This window comes from Geotrypetes seraphini, chromosome 3 (genome assembly GCF_902459505.1).
Source record: "Geotrypetes seraphini chromosome 3, aGeoSer1.1, whole genome shotgun sequence".
In the NCBI taxonomy this organism is placed as follows: Eukaryota; Metazoa; Chordata; class Amphibia; order Gymnophiona; family Dermophiidae; genus Geotrypetes; species Geotrypetes seraphini.
Genome location: NC_047086.1, coordinates 314,552,449 through 314,565,936, shown reverse-complemented (window position 1 = coordinate 314,565,936; position 13,488 = coordinate 314,552,449). Strand labels below are relative to the sequence as shown.

General features: G+C 38.9%; 1 protein-coding gene across 11 annotated transcripts in view; it reads right to left on the bottom strand.

Annotated features, from left to right (window-relative positions):
* The window catches only part of PAK5 (p21 (RAC1) activated kinase 5), a 287,465-nt gene that overhangs the window by 5,986 nt on the left and 267,991 nt on the right, over window positions 1-13,488 (bottom strand). For all 11 annotated transcript variants that reach the window (XM_033938815.1, XM_033938812.1, XM_033938811.1 and 8 more), the window contains 2 exons: window positions 10,773-10,899; window positions 3,377-3,502 (listed from right to left, as the gene is read on the bottom strand). In XM_033938815.1, coding sequence (XP_033794706.1) covers window positions 3,377-3,502; window positions 10,773-10,899 — 253 coding nt within the window. The remainder of the gene's footprint in view (window positions 1-3,376; window positions 3,503-10,772; window positions 10,900-13,488) is intronic.

Below are 13,488 nucleotides of genomic sequence, written 5' to 3'. Positions count from 1 at the left end.
GAGCCGAGCAAGAGCAGGGAGTCATTCCCTCTTACTACCCTACCCCCTCTGCTTCTTAAGTCCCTTGTAATTCCCACCTAAGTATCATATATAAATTCACTTTTGCCGTCTAAGCCTGTCATAATTAGACTGTAAGCTCTTTTGAGCAGGGACCATCTCTTGCATGTTTAATGTACAGTGTTGTGTGTGCCTGTTAGCACTTTAGAAATAATAAATAGTAGGCGTATCCAGAAACTAGCACTACTCAGCACTGGTATCTGAATCACCGGCCAGATAACTCAGGACAGCACCCCTCCCCCTCCCCCCCAAACATCCTAAGTTATCCAGATGATTATCTGGGGGCAACAGGGTTGAATATCACCTTTATCTGGATACCATGGCTCCGGCATACCTTCATATTTAGCAAATATGTACATAGCGGCTGATGCCGAGTCGTGCCCTTCAACTGCAAATCACCAAACGATGTTCCTATTCCCACTTCATATCAAGCCTCTGGAATCAACTGCCCCTACAGATCAGAATCCTTGAAGGGCTCCTGAACTTTAGGAAAGCATTAAAAACATACCGCTTCTCCTAACTCCCCTGCCTACGGGCAGTGGATTACAAAAAAAAAATGTATATTGGTAATAGATCCTCAGTAGGTGTTGCGTTCGGATAAAAACTTGTATTAAAAATTCTTGCACTGTAATTATGGCAACCTGTAAACTGTTATGTTATATATATTGGTATTAGATCCCTAGTATATGTCGAGTTAGGATTAAAAAAAAACTTGTACTGTACTACTGGCAAATTGTAACCCATTAACTATATATTATGTATGTTAACTTGTAACCCATTCTAAGCTCATTGGAACAAATGAAATAAATAGATAAAATATAACTTCAAATGCTGCAGCTGACAACATGGAATATTGACTCACATTTTGCCGAAGCATTTGAAACATTTAGGGCTCCTTTTACGAAGGCACGCTAGGGCCTTAACGCGCGGAATAGCACACGCTAAAATGCCGCGAGCGCTAGCCGCTACCGCCTCCTCTTGAGCAGGCGGTAGTTTTTCAGCTAGCGTGTGTTATAGCGTGCGCTACTCCTGTGCGGGCGCTAAAGACGCTAGCGCACCTTCGTAAAAGGAGCCCTTAGCCACCAAAATAAAATCATGTTTAATTGCTAATACATAAACATCATTAAAGCATTTATACAGCAGGTGAGGTGTGCTTTTTTTAGACAGAGGGACAAAGTACAAAATGCACATAACTCAAATTTCATCAAATTCACTATCCCCCTCTTTTACGAAGGCATAGCGCAGGTTTTAGGGGCAGCAGCGGCGGTAACTGCTCCGATGCTCACAGAATTCCTAAAAACCACGCTATGCTTTCGTAAAAGAGGGGGGTATGAGAGTAATTATATAAACAGGACACCTAGGCAGGAAGGCACTTATTTTATAAATATGACAGCAGAAATTCTGCAGAAATCACACCTAGACTGGAGGCACAGCCATTATACTTGTTTAAGAGTAGGTATAAGCGCATGTGTACAATGTGTGATTTTTATTTTATTTTTAATTTTCTTTTTGCTTTATTTTTGTTAGGCTTGTTTAATTTTGCTATTTTTTTCCCTGCTTTTAGTTTTAAGATTTTTCTTTGGGATTTTTTGATATTGAAGTTTTCCCTTCTGTTGTACCTTTTACGCACCTATAGCATTGAAGTTTTTTATATTATCTTTTCCCTCTTCCTTCTCTTTATATAGGTAAATGTGAGTAATTATTTCTTTCATAGATACTATAGTTAGATTGTGAGCCTGTTGGGACAGAGAAGGAAATTTAAAGTGCCTGATTAGATTTTTGGCCATTACCTAAGTCAATTTAATTGTTTTGTAAACCACTTTGAATCCTTTGGGAGGATTTAGCAGTATATAAGACCATATTAAATTAAATAACTCTTATTTCATAAAATATGTGCATATATCATGACACTACTGTTCCTGAACCCCAACCTGTATGCCTACTTTACAACACACATTGGCTTGACTGTGCATAATTTCAGACATAACCTAATTTCATAAGAACCCATCCATTTATGAACGTTTTATATGTGGAAACACTTTATAAATTTACCCTCTCTGACTATGTAATTGCTTTGGTTGCCAATTCAATACAGGGTATAATATAACATTTTATTACATGTTTTCAAAACTTTAACAGGGTTCCATCTGTAATATCCTGACATCCAAATTTACATCAGCCATCAAGATTCTTACAATTTGCTTCAACAAATTTGTCAGATGTCTCTTCCTTTCGTTCAAGGCATTTGGATGAATACAGAAATGCCATTTTTTTAATGTTGCTGGCCCAAAAGTCTGGAATATATTGGCTTCCTTTTTCAGCTCTATGAGGAATTTGTTTAAAAAAGGTTTGAACTGGTACTATCTATACTGGACTACTGCAATATTGTTTACTTGGGCGTACCAAAGAAAGTTGTGAGAAAATTAAGAATAGTGCAGAATATGGCTGTTCGCCTGATATTTGGACCGAAGAAAAGCGATCATATCAGTCCTTTTTATCGATTATTACATTGGCTACCAGTGGAAGCACGAGTAATATTTAAACCTTCATGCCTTTGTTTTAAGTTGGTCTGGGGATTGGCCCCTACCTATCTTTTATCTAATTTCGCACTATATAACCCCGTGAGGGTAACCAGGAACTGTAACTTATTTGCATGCCCGAAGATTTTAGGATGCAAATTTAGGTCTTTCTTAGACAGGATGTTCACATTTCAAGCAAGTAAACAACAGTCCTGGTTGGGTAACTACATTAGCAGAGCCATGCTGTCTTATGGCGCCTTCCGAAAAGAAATTAAGACAGAACTATTTGATAAATTTATCTCTTAATTCGAGGTTTTATTCTTAACATAATAATTTTACTGTATTAACATAAATATTTTTACTCTCTTTTTAGTTAATATGCTGTATTTTTACCATTAATATTTTGTATTTCGTTGATTGTCCAGATTTCTCTCTTTTGTGTAAACCACCTAGAATTCTTTTGATTGAGGCAGTATAGAAAAATAAAGTTATGTTATATTAAGTTATGTTATTTTATTTCAGAGAGCATTTGAAATTGAATATGACTGAATTAGACAAGGGTTGACTTAAAGGATATAGGTCAAACAATAGTCTTTGCTTTATTTTTGTATGTGTTTGTCTTATATTAATATTGAGGTCCTTTTACTAAGGCATACTAGCCGTTTTAGCGCGGGTATGTTTTATTGTAATCCACCAAGAACTGTAGATTCTGCAGAATAGAAATTTGTTAAAAAATACATAAATATGTTTCTTTCTAGAAATAATTCTGTGGGTTATAAAGACCTGTTTGCTTGCATTACCTCTGTTCCATAAGGAAGTCTTGAGATAACTTCAGGTGCCATCCAGTAAGGGGTTCCAACCAAGGACTTCCTTTTTGGGACCTCCTTTGAAACTTGTGCACAAAACCCAAAATCGGATAGTTTTATCTACAAAAGTTAAAAACTAAATGAAAACTAAATCTCCAGAAAGGATACATTAAAAAACCTCCTACAAGGATAATTCTGTAACAAGATGCCCTATTAAAGACACTGGGGATATGGCACCCACTGTATTTTGAGTCAACTCTATAAAGGAAAGTAGGTACCAGCTTTTCATATGAACCTAAGAATAGCCATACTGGGTTTATCTAGCTCAGTATCCTGCTTCCAACAATGGCCAGCCCAGGTCACAGCTACCTCGCAGAATCTCAAATTGTAGAAAGATTCCATGTTACCAATCCCAGGGCAAGAAGTGGCTTCTCCCATATCTGTCTCAATAGCAGACTATGGACTTTTACTCCACAAACTTGTCCAAATCTTTTTTAAAACTCAGATATGCTAATCGCCACAACCACATCCTCTGGCAGCAAGTGCCAGAGCTTAACTATTTGTGGGCTGAAAAATATTTCCTCCTATTTGTTTTATATTTCAACAATTTTTATTAGGAGTCGCATTTATATAAACAAATCACTAAAATTCAATGAGTACAAAAACATACCTTCAGTTAAACCCAGAACAAGTTTCAAGTTTATTCATATACTAGCTGATGACCCAGCGTTGCACGGGTATTTAATTATAGCAATAACACAGTAAATGGATTCAAATAAAGATACTTTATAGTGGTGAATGAAATTATATTTTTACAGCTTTATAAAAAGTACAATATTCAAATTATAATGTGAAATATTTTACAAAATGAATACAATACAACAAACACAAAACTTGATTATAAACAACATTTTTAGTTTCACCTCCAGGAGCAAGAACATATAAATTCTTGGGTGAAGAGACCCCCAGAACATATCACTCGGAGAAGCTGAAAGGGGACAGGTTTAGAACCAATGCTAGGAAGTTCTTTTTCACTCAGAGGGTAGTGGACACATGGAACACACTGCCAGAGGCTGTGATAGGACAGAGTACACTCCAGGGTTTTAAAGAAGGATTAGATAAATTCCTGAAAGATAGGGGGATTGAGGGATACAGATAGAGGTAGAGATGGGATATAGAGAGAGTTTAGATAGAGACCAAGGGGATTTAAGGGTTCAGACAATGATCACCGTACAGGTCATGGGCCTGATGGGCCACCGCAGGTGCGGACTGCTGGGCGCGATGGACCTCTGGTCTGACTCAGCAGAGGCAACTTCTTATGTTCTTATATTCTTAGGTAGTGAGGGATCTGCATACCAAGTTTCGATCAAATCGGTCAAGCCGTTTATTATTTAGTGTGAGAATGGCAGCTTTTTACATTTTTTCCATTGACATGAATGGGTGAAATCTGATTTTCTGTTTGTAGCTCCGCCGACGTGTGCAGGTGGGCCGCGAGACCCCCAGAACATATCACCCCAGGTAGTGAGGGATCTGCATACCAAGTTTCGTTCAAATCGGTCAAGCCATTTTTGAAGTACTGTGAGAATGGCAGCTTTTTACTTTTTTTCCATTGACATGAATGGGTGAAATCTGATGTTCTGTATGTAGTGCCGCCCACGTGTGCAGGTGGGCCGAGAGACTCCCAGAACATATCACCCCAGGTAGTTGGAATTACTGTGAGAATGGCAACGTTTTACATTTTTTCCATTGACATGAATGGGTGAAATCTGATTTTGTGTTTGTAGCTCCGCCCACGTGTGCAGTTGGACCGCGAGAGCCCCAGAACATATCACCCCAGGTAGTGAGGGATCTGCATACCAAGTTTCGTTCAAATCGGTCAAGCCGTTTTTGCGTGATCGCGGCACATACACACATACATACACACATACATACCTCCGATTTTATATATATAGATTTGATTAAACGCTTATCCTAGGATACTAAGCGTTGTACAATGATAATAAAAACTTTTATACACAAACAAATAAGTCAGACAGTTTTCTTACTTAACTATTAAGACCTTAGTGGTACAGTGGGAGGGGAGAACCACAATATTTATCAAGGAAAGATACATAAAAGGAAAGTACATTAGGGTAGGGAAAAGTTAACAAATTTGCTGGACTAAATCAAATAGTCAATTATAGGCATCTTTAAAAAGAAAACATTTTAGATTGCTTTTGAACTTCTGTATATTTTGTTCGGATCTTATATATATAGGAAGAGAATTCCAAATCATAGGCGCAGTTACTGAGAAGATTGTGGTACGGCGAGTACCTATTATCCTTAGAGATAACTCCTTAAAACCAAGATACAGATGGTGTTCCCCTTATTATTAGTAATAGTCTATTTTGACCAAACCAAAGCTTTCATTATAGAAGAATATGTTACAATTCTTTATAAGGTTCTTGGAACAAAATATTGATATCTCTGTTATAAACAAAAGAACAAATTAACACAACCAACAGTATCACTTTAGGGGGTCCTTGCTCCTTTAGATTTGCATATAAGGATTTTGGCCATGTAAGCACTCCTAAACATGAGTTCATCTCACCCTTCCTTTCACCTTCAAAAAACAAAACAAAATCAAAAGGGGTATATATTTATCTCCCCAAAAAAACTTAGACCAAAAGTGGTCTAAGGCCTAGACTCTTATAGCCTTCAGCCAACTACCCTTCAAATTTTCTTGTCCTAATGAATACCTCTCCCTCTCCCTCCCCCCCAACCCCATACCCTGTCCTAGCATGTATGCACCAACTGTACCCAAGCTAGCTATGTGGCCTATCTAGTCTGCCTAACCATGCTATCCGTTATCCCTTCCTCTCCCTTAGAGATCCAACATTCTTGTCCCAAGCTTTCTTGAATTCCACCACCTCCAATAGTAGGCCGTTCCATGCATTCACCACCCTTTCTGTGAAAAAATATTTTCTGAGGTTACCTCTAGGTCTATCCCCTGAGGCAGAGAAGCTTGCATCCTGGACAATGCCTGAATAATATGTGCAAAGTGGAAACATTTAGAAGGCTATGCAAACAGTAAAGACCCCAAAGTGTCAAAAAGCCAAGCTGAACTATGCAAGAAATTTGGGCCTAGATTCACTAAGCAAACTGATCGTGTACCGATCGGTTTGCGACCCCTTAGCGACCAAATTTCCCTCCAGCCCGATTCACTAACCTCTCCTGCGATCTGCTTCCAATCAATGCATGCAAATGAGAGGAACTGCATGCAAAGTAGGTAGGGACGTGATTCACTAAACAAATTTCCTGATCCGACTAGGCTGGCTGATCAGCTCCAAAAGTGACTGCTGGGGACCAGTCGTTCAGTGGTTTCCGACTGCATATCTTGCTCTCTGCCCCAACTCAAGCACAAATCTCCTGCTCTCTGCCCTGAAGTCCTGCTGCCCTGCACTGCCCTTCCCTGCCCTGCGAGCCCGTGGTTTTAACCCACAAGTTTAAAGCGGGTTAAAACCATGGGCTCGCTGGGCTCAAAACTACTAAAAAAAAAAAAAAGATTGCAGCTCCGATGGACCGAAAGTTGGGAGCAGGAAGGTTGCTCAGTTCCTCCTGCTCCGTAGGCCTACCAACCCTCCCCCGGCCGGGCCCGGCCCGACCCAGCCCCTCCTACCTCCAAGTTAGAAGCAGGAGGGGTGCTCAGTCCTAAGTATTGAAATGATTATACTGGTGGTATGTTAATATCAAATAAGTGTGGAACAAAGCATTTAGCATTTTACTGTCTTTAAGACTAATTTGTGTAAGCCAGTGCACTAGAGCTGACAGACACGCTTGAAGTGGTGAGAAATCTGGTAAAGAGGGTGCAGATGGGAAAAACAATAGGATGTCACTGGCGTAATGAAAAGCTCTAATGTTATATTCCTGAACTACTGTTGCCACAGGCTAAGGAAAATGTTGAAAAGCAGGGAGGGGACAATTGATCCTTTGGGAACACCACAAGTTAGTTGGTAAGGAATAAATGATTGTGTTTCAGTTAGTACAGAGAAAGTACGATATGATGTGAACCAATCTAAAACTGTGCTCCCTAAACCAAGAGTCGTGGTAGCAATAAGGAATGATCAACCAAGCTGAAGGCAGCAGACAGATCAAGTGATACAACCAGATCCATATTACCAGAATCAAGAATAGAATGAAATCTCACTAAGAAAAGCAGTAATGATTGTTTCTGTGCTATGATTTAGTCGAAATCCAGATTGACAAGGGTATAGAACAGAACAATGTTCAAAATGTGAAAGAAGTTATTTGAAAACAATTTTCTCCAAAAGTTTTGAAAGAAAACAGAGATACAATATGGAAGTCAATATGGGGACAGATTAATACCATACTGGAGGCATCAATTCCATTGACGTGGAACGTTATTGCATATTAAGCCCCCATGGACTGCTATAAATGTCGGCTTTTCCTAATTATGACCGGGATAGCCAAACAAATGATTACTCGCAATTGGAAGAATTGGGATCACCTTAGTTTTCCTTTTTGGTGGGCGAGCTTATGCTTAACTTATAAGTATGAGAAAATGAATGCTGACATGCTGGGGCATAATAAAATATTCAAATTAGTTTGGGGTCCATTGACGTCTTTTGTAGATTTGTTATATTTGTTCTTTATCTTTATTTTCTGTTGTTTTACACCCACACATCCAAGGGAGGGGGTATATCATCTGTTTTGGTATTATTCCTGATGGTAATGCTAAATGGGGGAGGGAATTTTATTTTTGTATAGATGCTGATTGATTATAAGTGCTTGGTTGATTATTATTATTTGTATATAAATTGTATTGCACTTTTTGTTGGCATTAATAACTAAATAAAATTTAAAAAAGAAGAAAGAAAACAGAGATGAGAGACAGACTGGTAATGCGCGGGTGACAAAGGGTCCAATGTTTTGTTTTTCAAGATTGGACATATCACTGCCTTCTTCTAAGAGGATGGGACGAGACCAAAAGTTAGGCTCTGTGATATCATCTGCAATGCCAAAGGGAGAAGATCACGATCAGATTTTAGCCATATAGATGGAATAGAATCTAGCTGGGAAGTAGTAAGTCTCATAGAAGCAAGGATAGAGGAAAATTCCTGGAAGTTTGGAATATAAAAAGAATTCAAATCTGTACAAATGGAAGTATCATTAAGCAGGACTAGATAAGCTTTGAAGGCTAAAGTTGATTCTGAACTTTGAGAACATTTGTCGATAAGGGTTTGCTAAACTTGTATATATATAGCCAAACCTTTACCTTTGCGTTAAAAAAACCCCTGCCTATGCCAAATTTGTTCACAAATTAGCTGGGAGAGAATTCCATACAGTTGAGGCCTAATAACGAAAAGCAATTTTAAATGCAACATCTGAACATGTTCTAAGGATGAAGACACCGGTATGTTTAAGTTAAATATCTCAAACAAGATGGCATATATGAAATCAGATGGTTATTCAAATAAGCAACTTAACTGGACAGAAAAAAATTTAAAAAACGTTGTTAAGATCTTAGATTGTATTCTCTATTTAACTGGGAACCAGGGTATTTTTCAGAAGAGGGGTAATATGTGCATAACATAAAATCCTTGCTGTAATATTCTGAACTAGCCGTAGATCCTGATGAGTAAACAGGTACATCTGCCAACAGAGAGCTACCATAATAAATAGGAGAAACAAGTTCTCTTCACCCTGGAAACAAGATTGAAGTGCCAAGTGAGGATTCATACAGAATTCTTAAGAGGGGTGAGCTGTCAATTAGGGGTGGGGGTGGGGTTCTGCTTCAGCTTATATTTAATAAGCCAGTCTGTAATCCTATCCAAACATTTAATTTTGATAGATCAGGAAATCAAGGTTCAGTATAACAGCACAGATGGATGGCATCTGTGTAATAATATGAACTAATCCCATGACCCTGAACAAGGTGGCTTAAAGGTGCTATAAAAATATTGCACAAACTGGCCCCAGAATTGATCCGTGAGGAACTCCATAATGTAAAGGTTGCAGGGGAAACAAAGTTGTCTTGACACTGGCTATTTTGAAAACCTAGAATGCAGTAGCCTTGTCTAAGTAGCAGGTTAATTGCAGCAAAACTGCTTTCTCTAAGACCTTAATTAAGAAATGCAAATTGCACACAGGCTTATAGTGTGAAGGATCAGGTGAATCTAGGTGCAAGTTCTACAATGGAGGCCTGATTTGAGCATCCTTTCAACATGTAGAAATCTGACCCTTAGATGATATGGTGTAATTTTAGAGTATGATGTACTTGTAGGTGGTTAGAGAATGACATGGTGACAAATTTGTCCCCATTCCCGTGGGATCTATATCCATCCCTGTCTCTATTCCTGTAAGCTCTGTCCTCATCTGCAGAAGCCTAGAACACTTATGATTTTAAAGTGTTTGAGGCTTGTGCAGATGAGGATAGAGACTGCAGGGAGGGGACAGGGACAGAATTACAGGGACTGGATGAGGATGGAGATATATCCCACAGGGACTGGGACAAATTTGTCCCCATGCCATTCTCTAGGTGAACTGATAAAGATTTTTGTGTTGTTTTTTTTTTTTTTTTTAAGAGTGGTGGTGATCAAAATCCCCCGAGGCAGGTTGTGTCAACAAAAATGCTTCAAGGATATTATAGTGAGCGTCAGAAATGATTTACTGTCAACCAGCACTGCAGTCTTTAAAGACAGATAAGTGTTCACGAATTGGATTGTTTTCTTCTTTGGTTTTTCAATTAAGTTGGGACAAAATAAATAATTTCTAGGAATTAATGATTTTTGCATATACAAGTGATTATTTGGAAAAAAAAAACAGAAGTGAGAGAGACACATGATTGAAAGCTACATTAACAGGATCAGAATCTGGAATAACTGCAATATAAGAGGTCCAATGAGCCTTCATTAAGAGCTATTCTGATATCTTCTCCTCCCTCTGTTTTAAGCATTGCTTGCTTGGTCAATGATTTTTGAATTTTGGCAATAAAAAAGTTTCTTTGAGATGATGCTATTGTATAAATATGATGATTTTGAATATACTGTATATTTTTTTTCCACTCGTCCCCTATCTATAACACTTGCTCCAAACCTTGCTATAGCTGGTGAGGATCTCCAAACATCGACAGCTGAGTGGCCAGAATTTCCTTCTACCAAGCTCTGCAGTGCTCAGCACCATCAAGTCCCGACCATTATACATTTTGGCAGGTGCTGGCCACAAAAAGGCCACTATGCTGAGGTACCTCGGAGTTGTGTTTTTTTTAATTGTAAGATATAATTTTTCATTAAATAATAAATAAAACTTAACAAATAGCATTCTTTTGGAATTATTCGGTCCCTAGTTTTCATGACCTGACCCTTACTGTTGAGACCATTAAAAAGCTCACCCTCCCATCGCTGGTAAGCAGAATTGAATCACTCTTTATGTCTCGGTGAATGACTCCTTGATTATGAAGGTAGGAGAGTGCTTTCAGAACAGACAGACAAACTGTGGCTATCTGCTCCTCATTCATCCTAAAACAAAGAAAAAGGCAACGTTTGAACAAGATTCTTAACACAGTAAATCTGCACTTTAAGAAGTATTTTTATAACAGGGTGCCTATGCGACTTTTTACAACGGGCTCTCAGAACTAGGCCTAATACATAGAGCACAGATGTTCTCTTCCAACATCATCTGTGCTCTCTGTATTAGGCCTAGTTCTGAGAGCCCGCTGTAAAAAGTCGCATAGGCACCCTGTTTTATGTTTATAGAATTATATGAGAATTACAAGTGTTATTGTTGTTACTAATGATATATTCCTGTACACTTGCTGTAAATTTTCAAAATGAATAAAGATTATTAAAAAAAACAACAACAGAGAGAACAGATGTTCTCTGCTCCAAAGAAGATGCAGCTGTATGTATATATTCAGTAGGGGTAATTCTCTAATTGGGCACTTCATTTATGCAACCTGAGGGGGGGGGGGCAGAGAAGGGTTACCGGATTTTCCATCTGGTAAAAGGGGGCATGTGGCCCTGCCCCATTCCACCCCACTCCGCCCTGCCCCCCCAAATCCAGCTCCACACAAACATCATCTCTTCGGGTCAGGGCTGCGCAGATGCAACGTGACATTGCACACATGCGCAGATGCACTCTAGCCCTGGCCCCGATCTCACCAGCTTTTCAAAACCCGGACAAAGTGCCGGGTTTTGAAAAGCCGTTCGGATATGTTCAGGGAAATAATAATAATAATTTTATTTTGTATACCGCCATACCCAAGAAGTTCTAGGCGGTTCACAACAATTAATTGAAATACAAACAATGCAAATCATTGAAATCAACAAGTTATATGCATATAATATAAGAAAAAAATACAAACATGCCATATGAAGAGTGTACAACAATCTTAAAAGAATAAAAGATTATAATAATAAAATATATTAAGAACTCAAAATAATTGAGTTTTAATCTGCTTTCTAAAATCAAGATAAGAAGAGACATCAAGCACAATTTGGGCGAGCCATGAGTTTAGTTTAGCTGCCTGGAAAGAAAAGGTTCTTTCAAAGAACCTTTTATAATGACATAATTTTAATGAGGGAAATCTGGACGCCTGGTAACCCTAGGCCAGAGCATATTCTATAACAGACTCAAGGTGCCCAGATTCTGTTACATAATACTAGACTAACCAGAGCTAGTGTAACTGTTCATGACTAAAAAACACTCTACGGTTTTGTAAAAGGGGGAATAAAATAGAAATACGTAAACAAAACTTAAACTGAACCACCAGGAAGCTGAACTGTGCATACAATACAACACCATAGAAACAGTGACTCATGTCTCCCTAATATTGTGCAAAATATAAAGATAGCAAATGTAAATTTGAAAAAACAAAGAAATAGAAACATGATGCTACATAAAGGCTAAATTTCCCATCTAGTCTGCACATCCGCAGTAACCATTATCTTTTCCTTTCTCTAAGAAATCATCACTTTACAAATTAACAGATAACCCCCCCTCCCCCCTTTTATAAAGCTGCGTTAGGGTTTTTTATTGCAGGCCGCGGCAGTAAAAGCTCTGGTGCCAGAGGGCCAAAGGGGGGAATAAAACAAAAATGGAAAATAAGATAATACCATTTTATTGGACTAATACATTTTTCAATTAGCTTTCAGAGGTCAGAACCTCTTTTCTCAGGTCAGTAAAGTATACTGCTGTTACAGTATCCTGTCCTGACCTGAGTAAGGGGGTTTTGGTCTCTGAATTAGTAAAAAATGTATTATAATTAGTCCAATAAAAGAATCACCTTATTTCCATTTTCTATTTATAAATATTTATCAATAGTTATACTACTACTTTATCCTAAAGCAAAAAAATAAATATAATTTTTTTTTCTACCTTTGTCTTCTCTGGTTTCTGCTTTCCTCATCTTCTTGTCACTCTCTTCCTTCCATCCACTGTCTGCCCTCTCTGCCTTTCTATATGGCATCTTTTCTCCTTCTATTCCCCTTCCAGAAACTGTATGCCTCCCCCTTCCATCTCTCCCTTCACCCCCATTGGTCTGGCATCCATCTTCTTCCCTTCCCTCCTCCAATGGTCTGGCATCTCTCTCCTCTCCTTCCCTCTCCCACACCCCTATGGTCTGGCAATTCACTCTCTCCTTTCCCTTCCCTTTTCTTCACTCCTCTTTCTTCTCAATTTATTTTCTGCATCTGTCTAGATTAAGTTCTTACTAACCTGTCATCAATTTCCCTTTTCACTGTCTACCTACAGCTTGACACCTCTTTCCCTCACCCCCTCCAGTATTTCCTTAACTCAATCCTCTTCCCCCCACCAAGTGCCTTCTTTTTATTTATCCCCTTCTTCCAGCATGGACTCTCTTTCTCTACCCCTTCCATCCAGCATCTTCTCCTCTGTCCACTTCCATCCAACATCTGCCCCCTCTTTCCACTTCCATTCAGTATCTGCTCCCCTCTTTCTATCCTCCCCACTTCCTTCCTGCATCTGCTCCCTTCTCTCTCCCATCTGCACTTCCATCTAGCATAGGCTGCCTCTCTACCCTCCTCACTAACATCCAATGCCTGCCCTTTCTCTCTCTGCATCCACCCTTCTTCCATCAGCATCTGCCC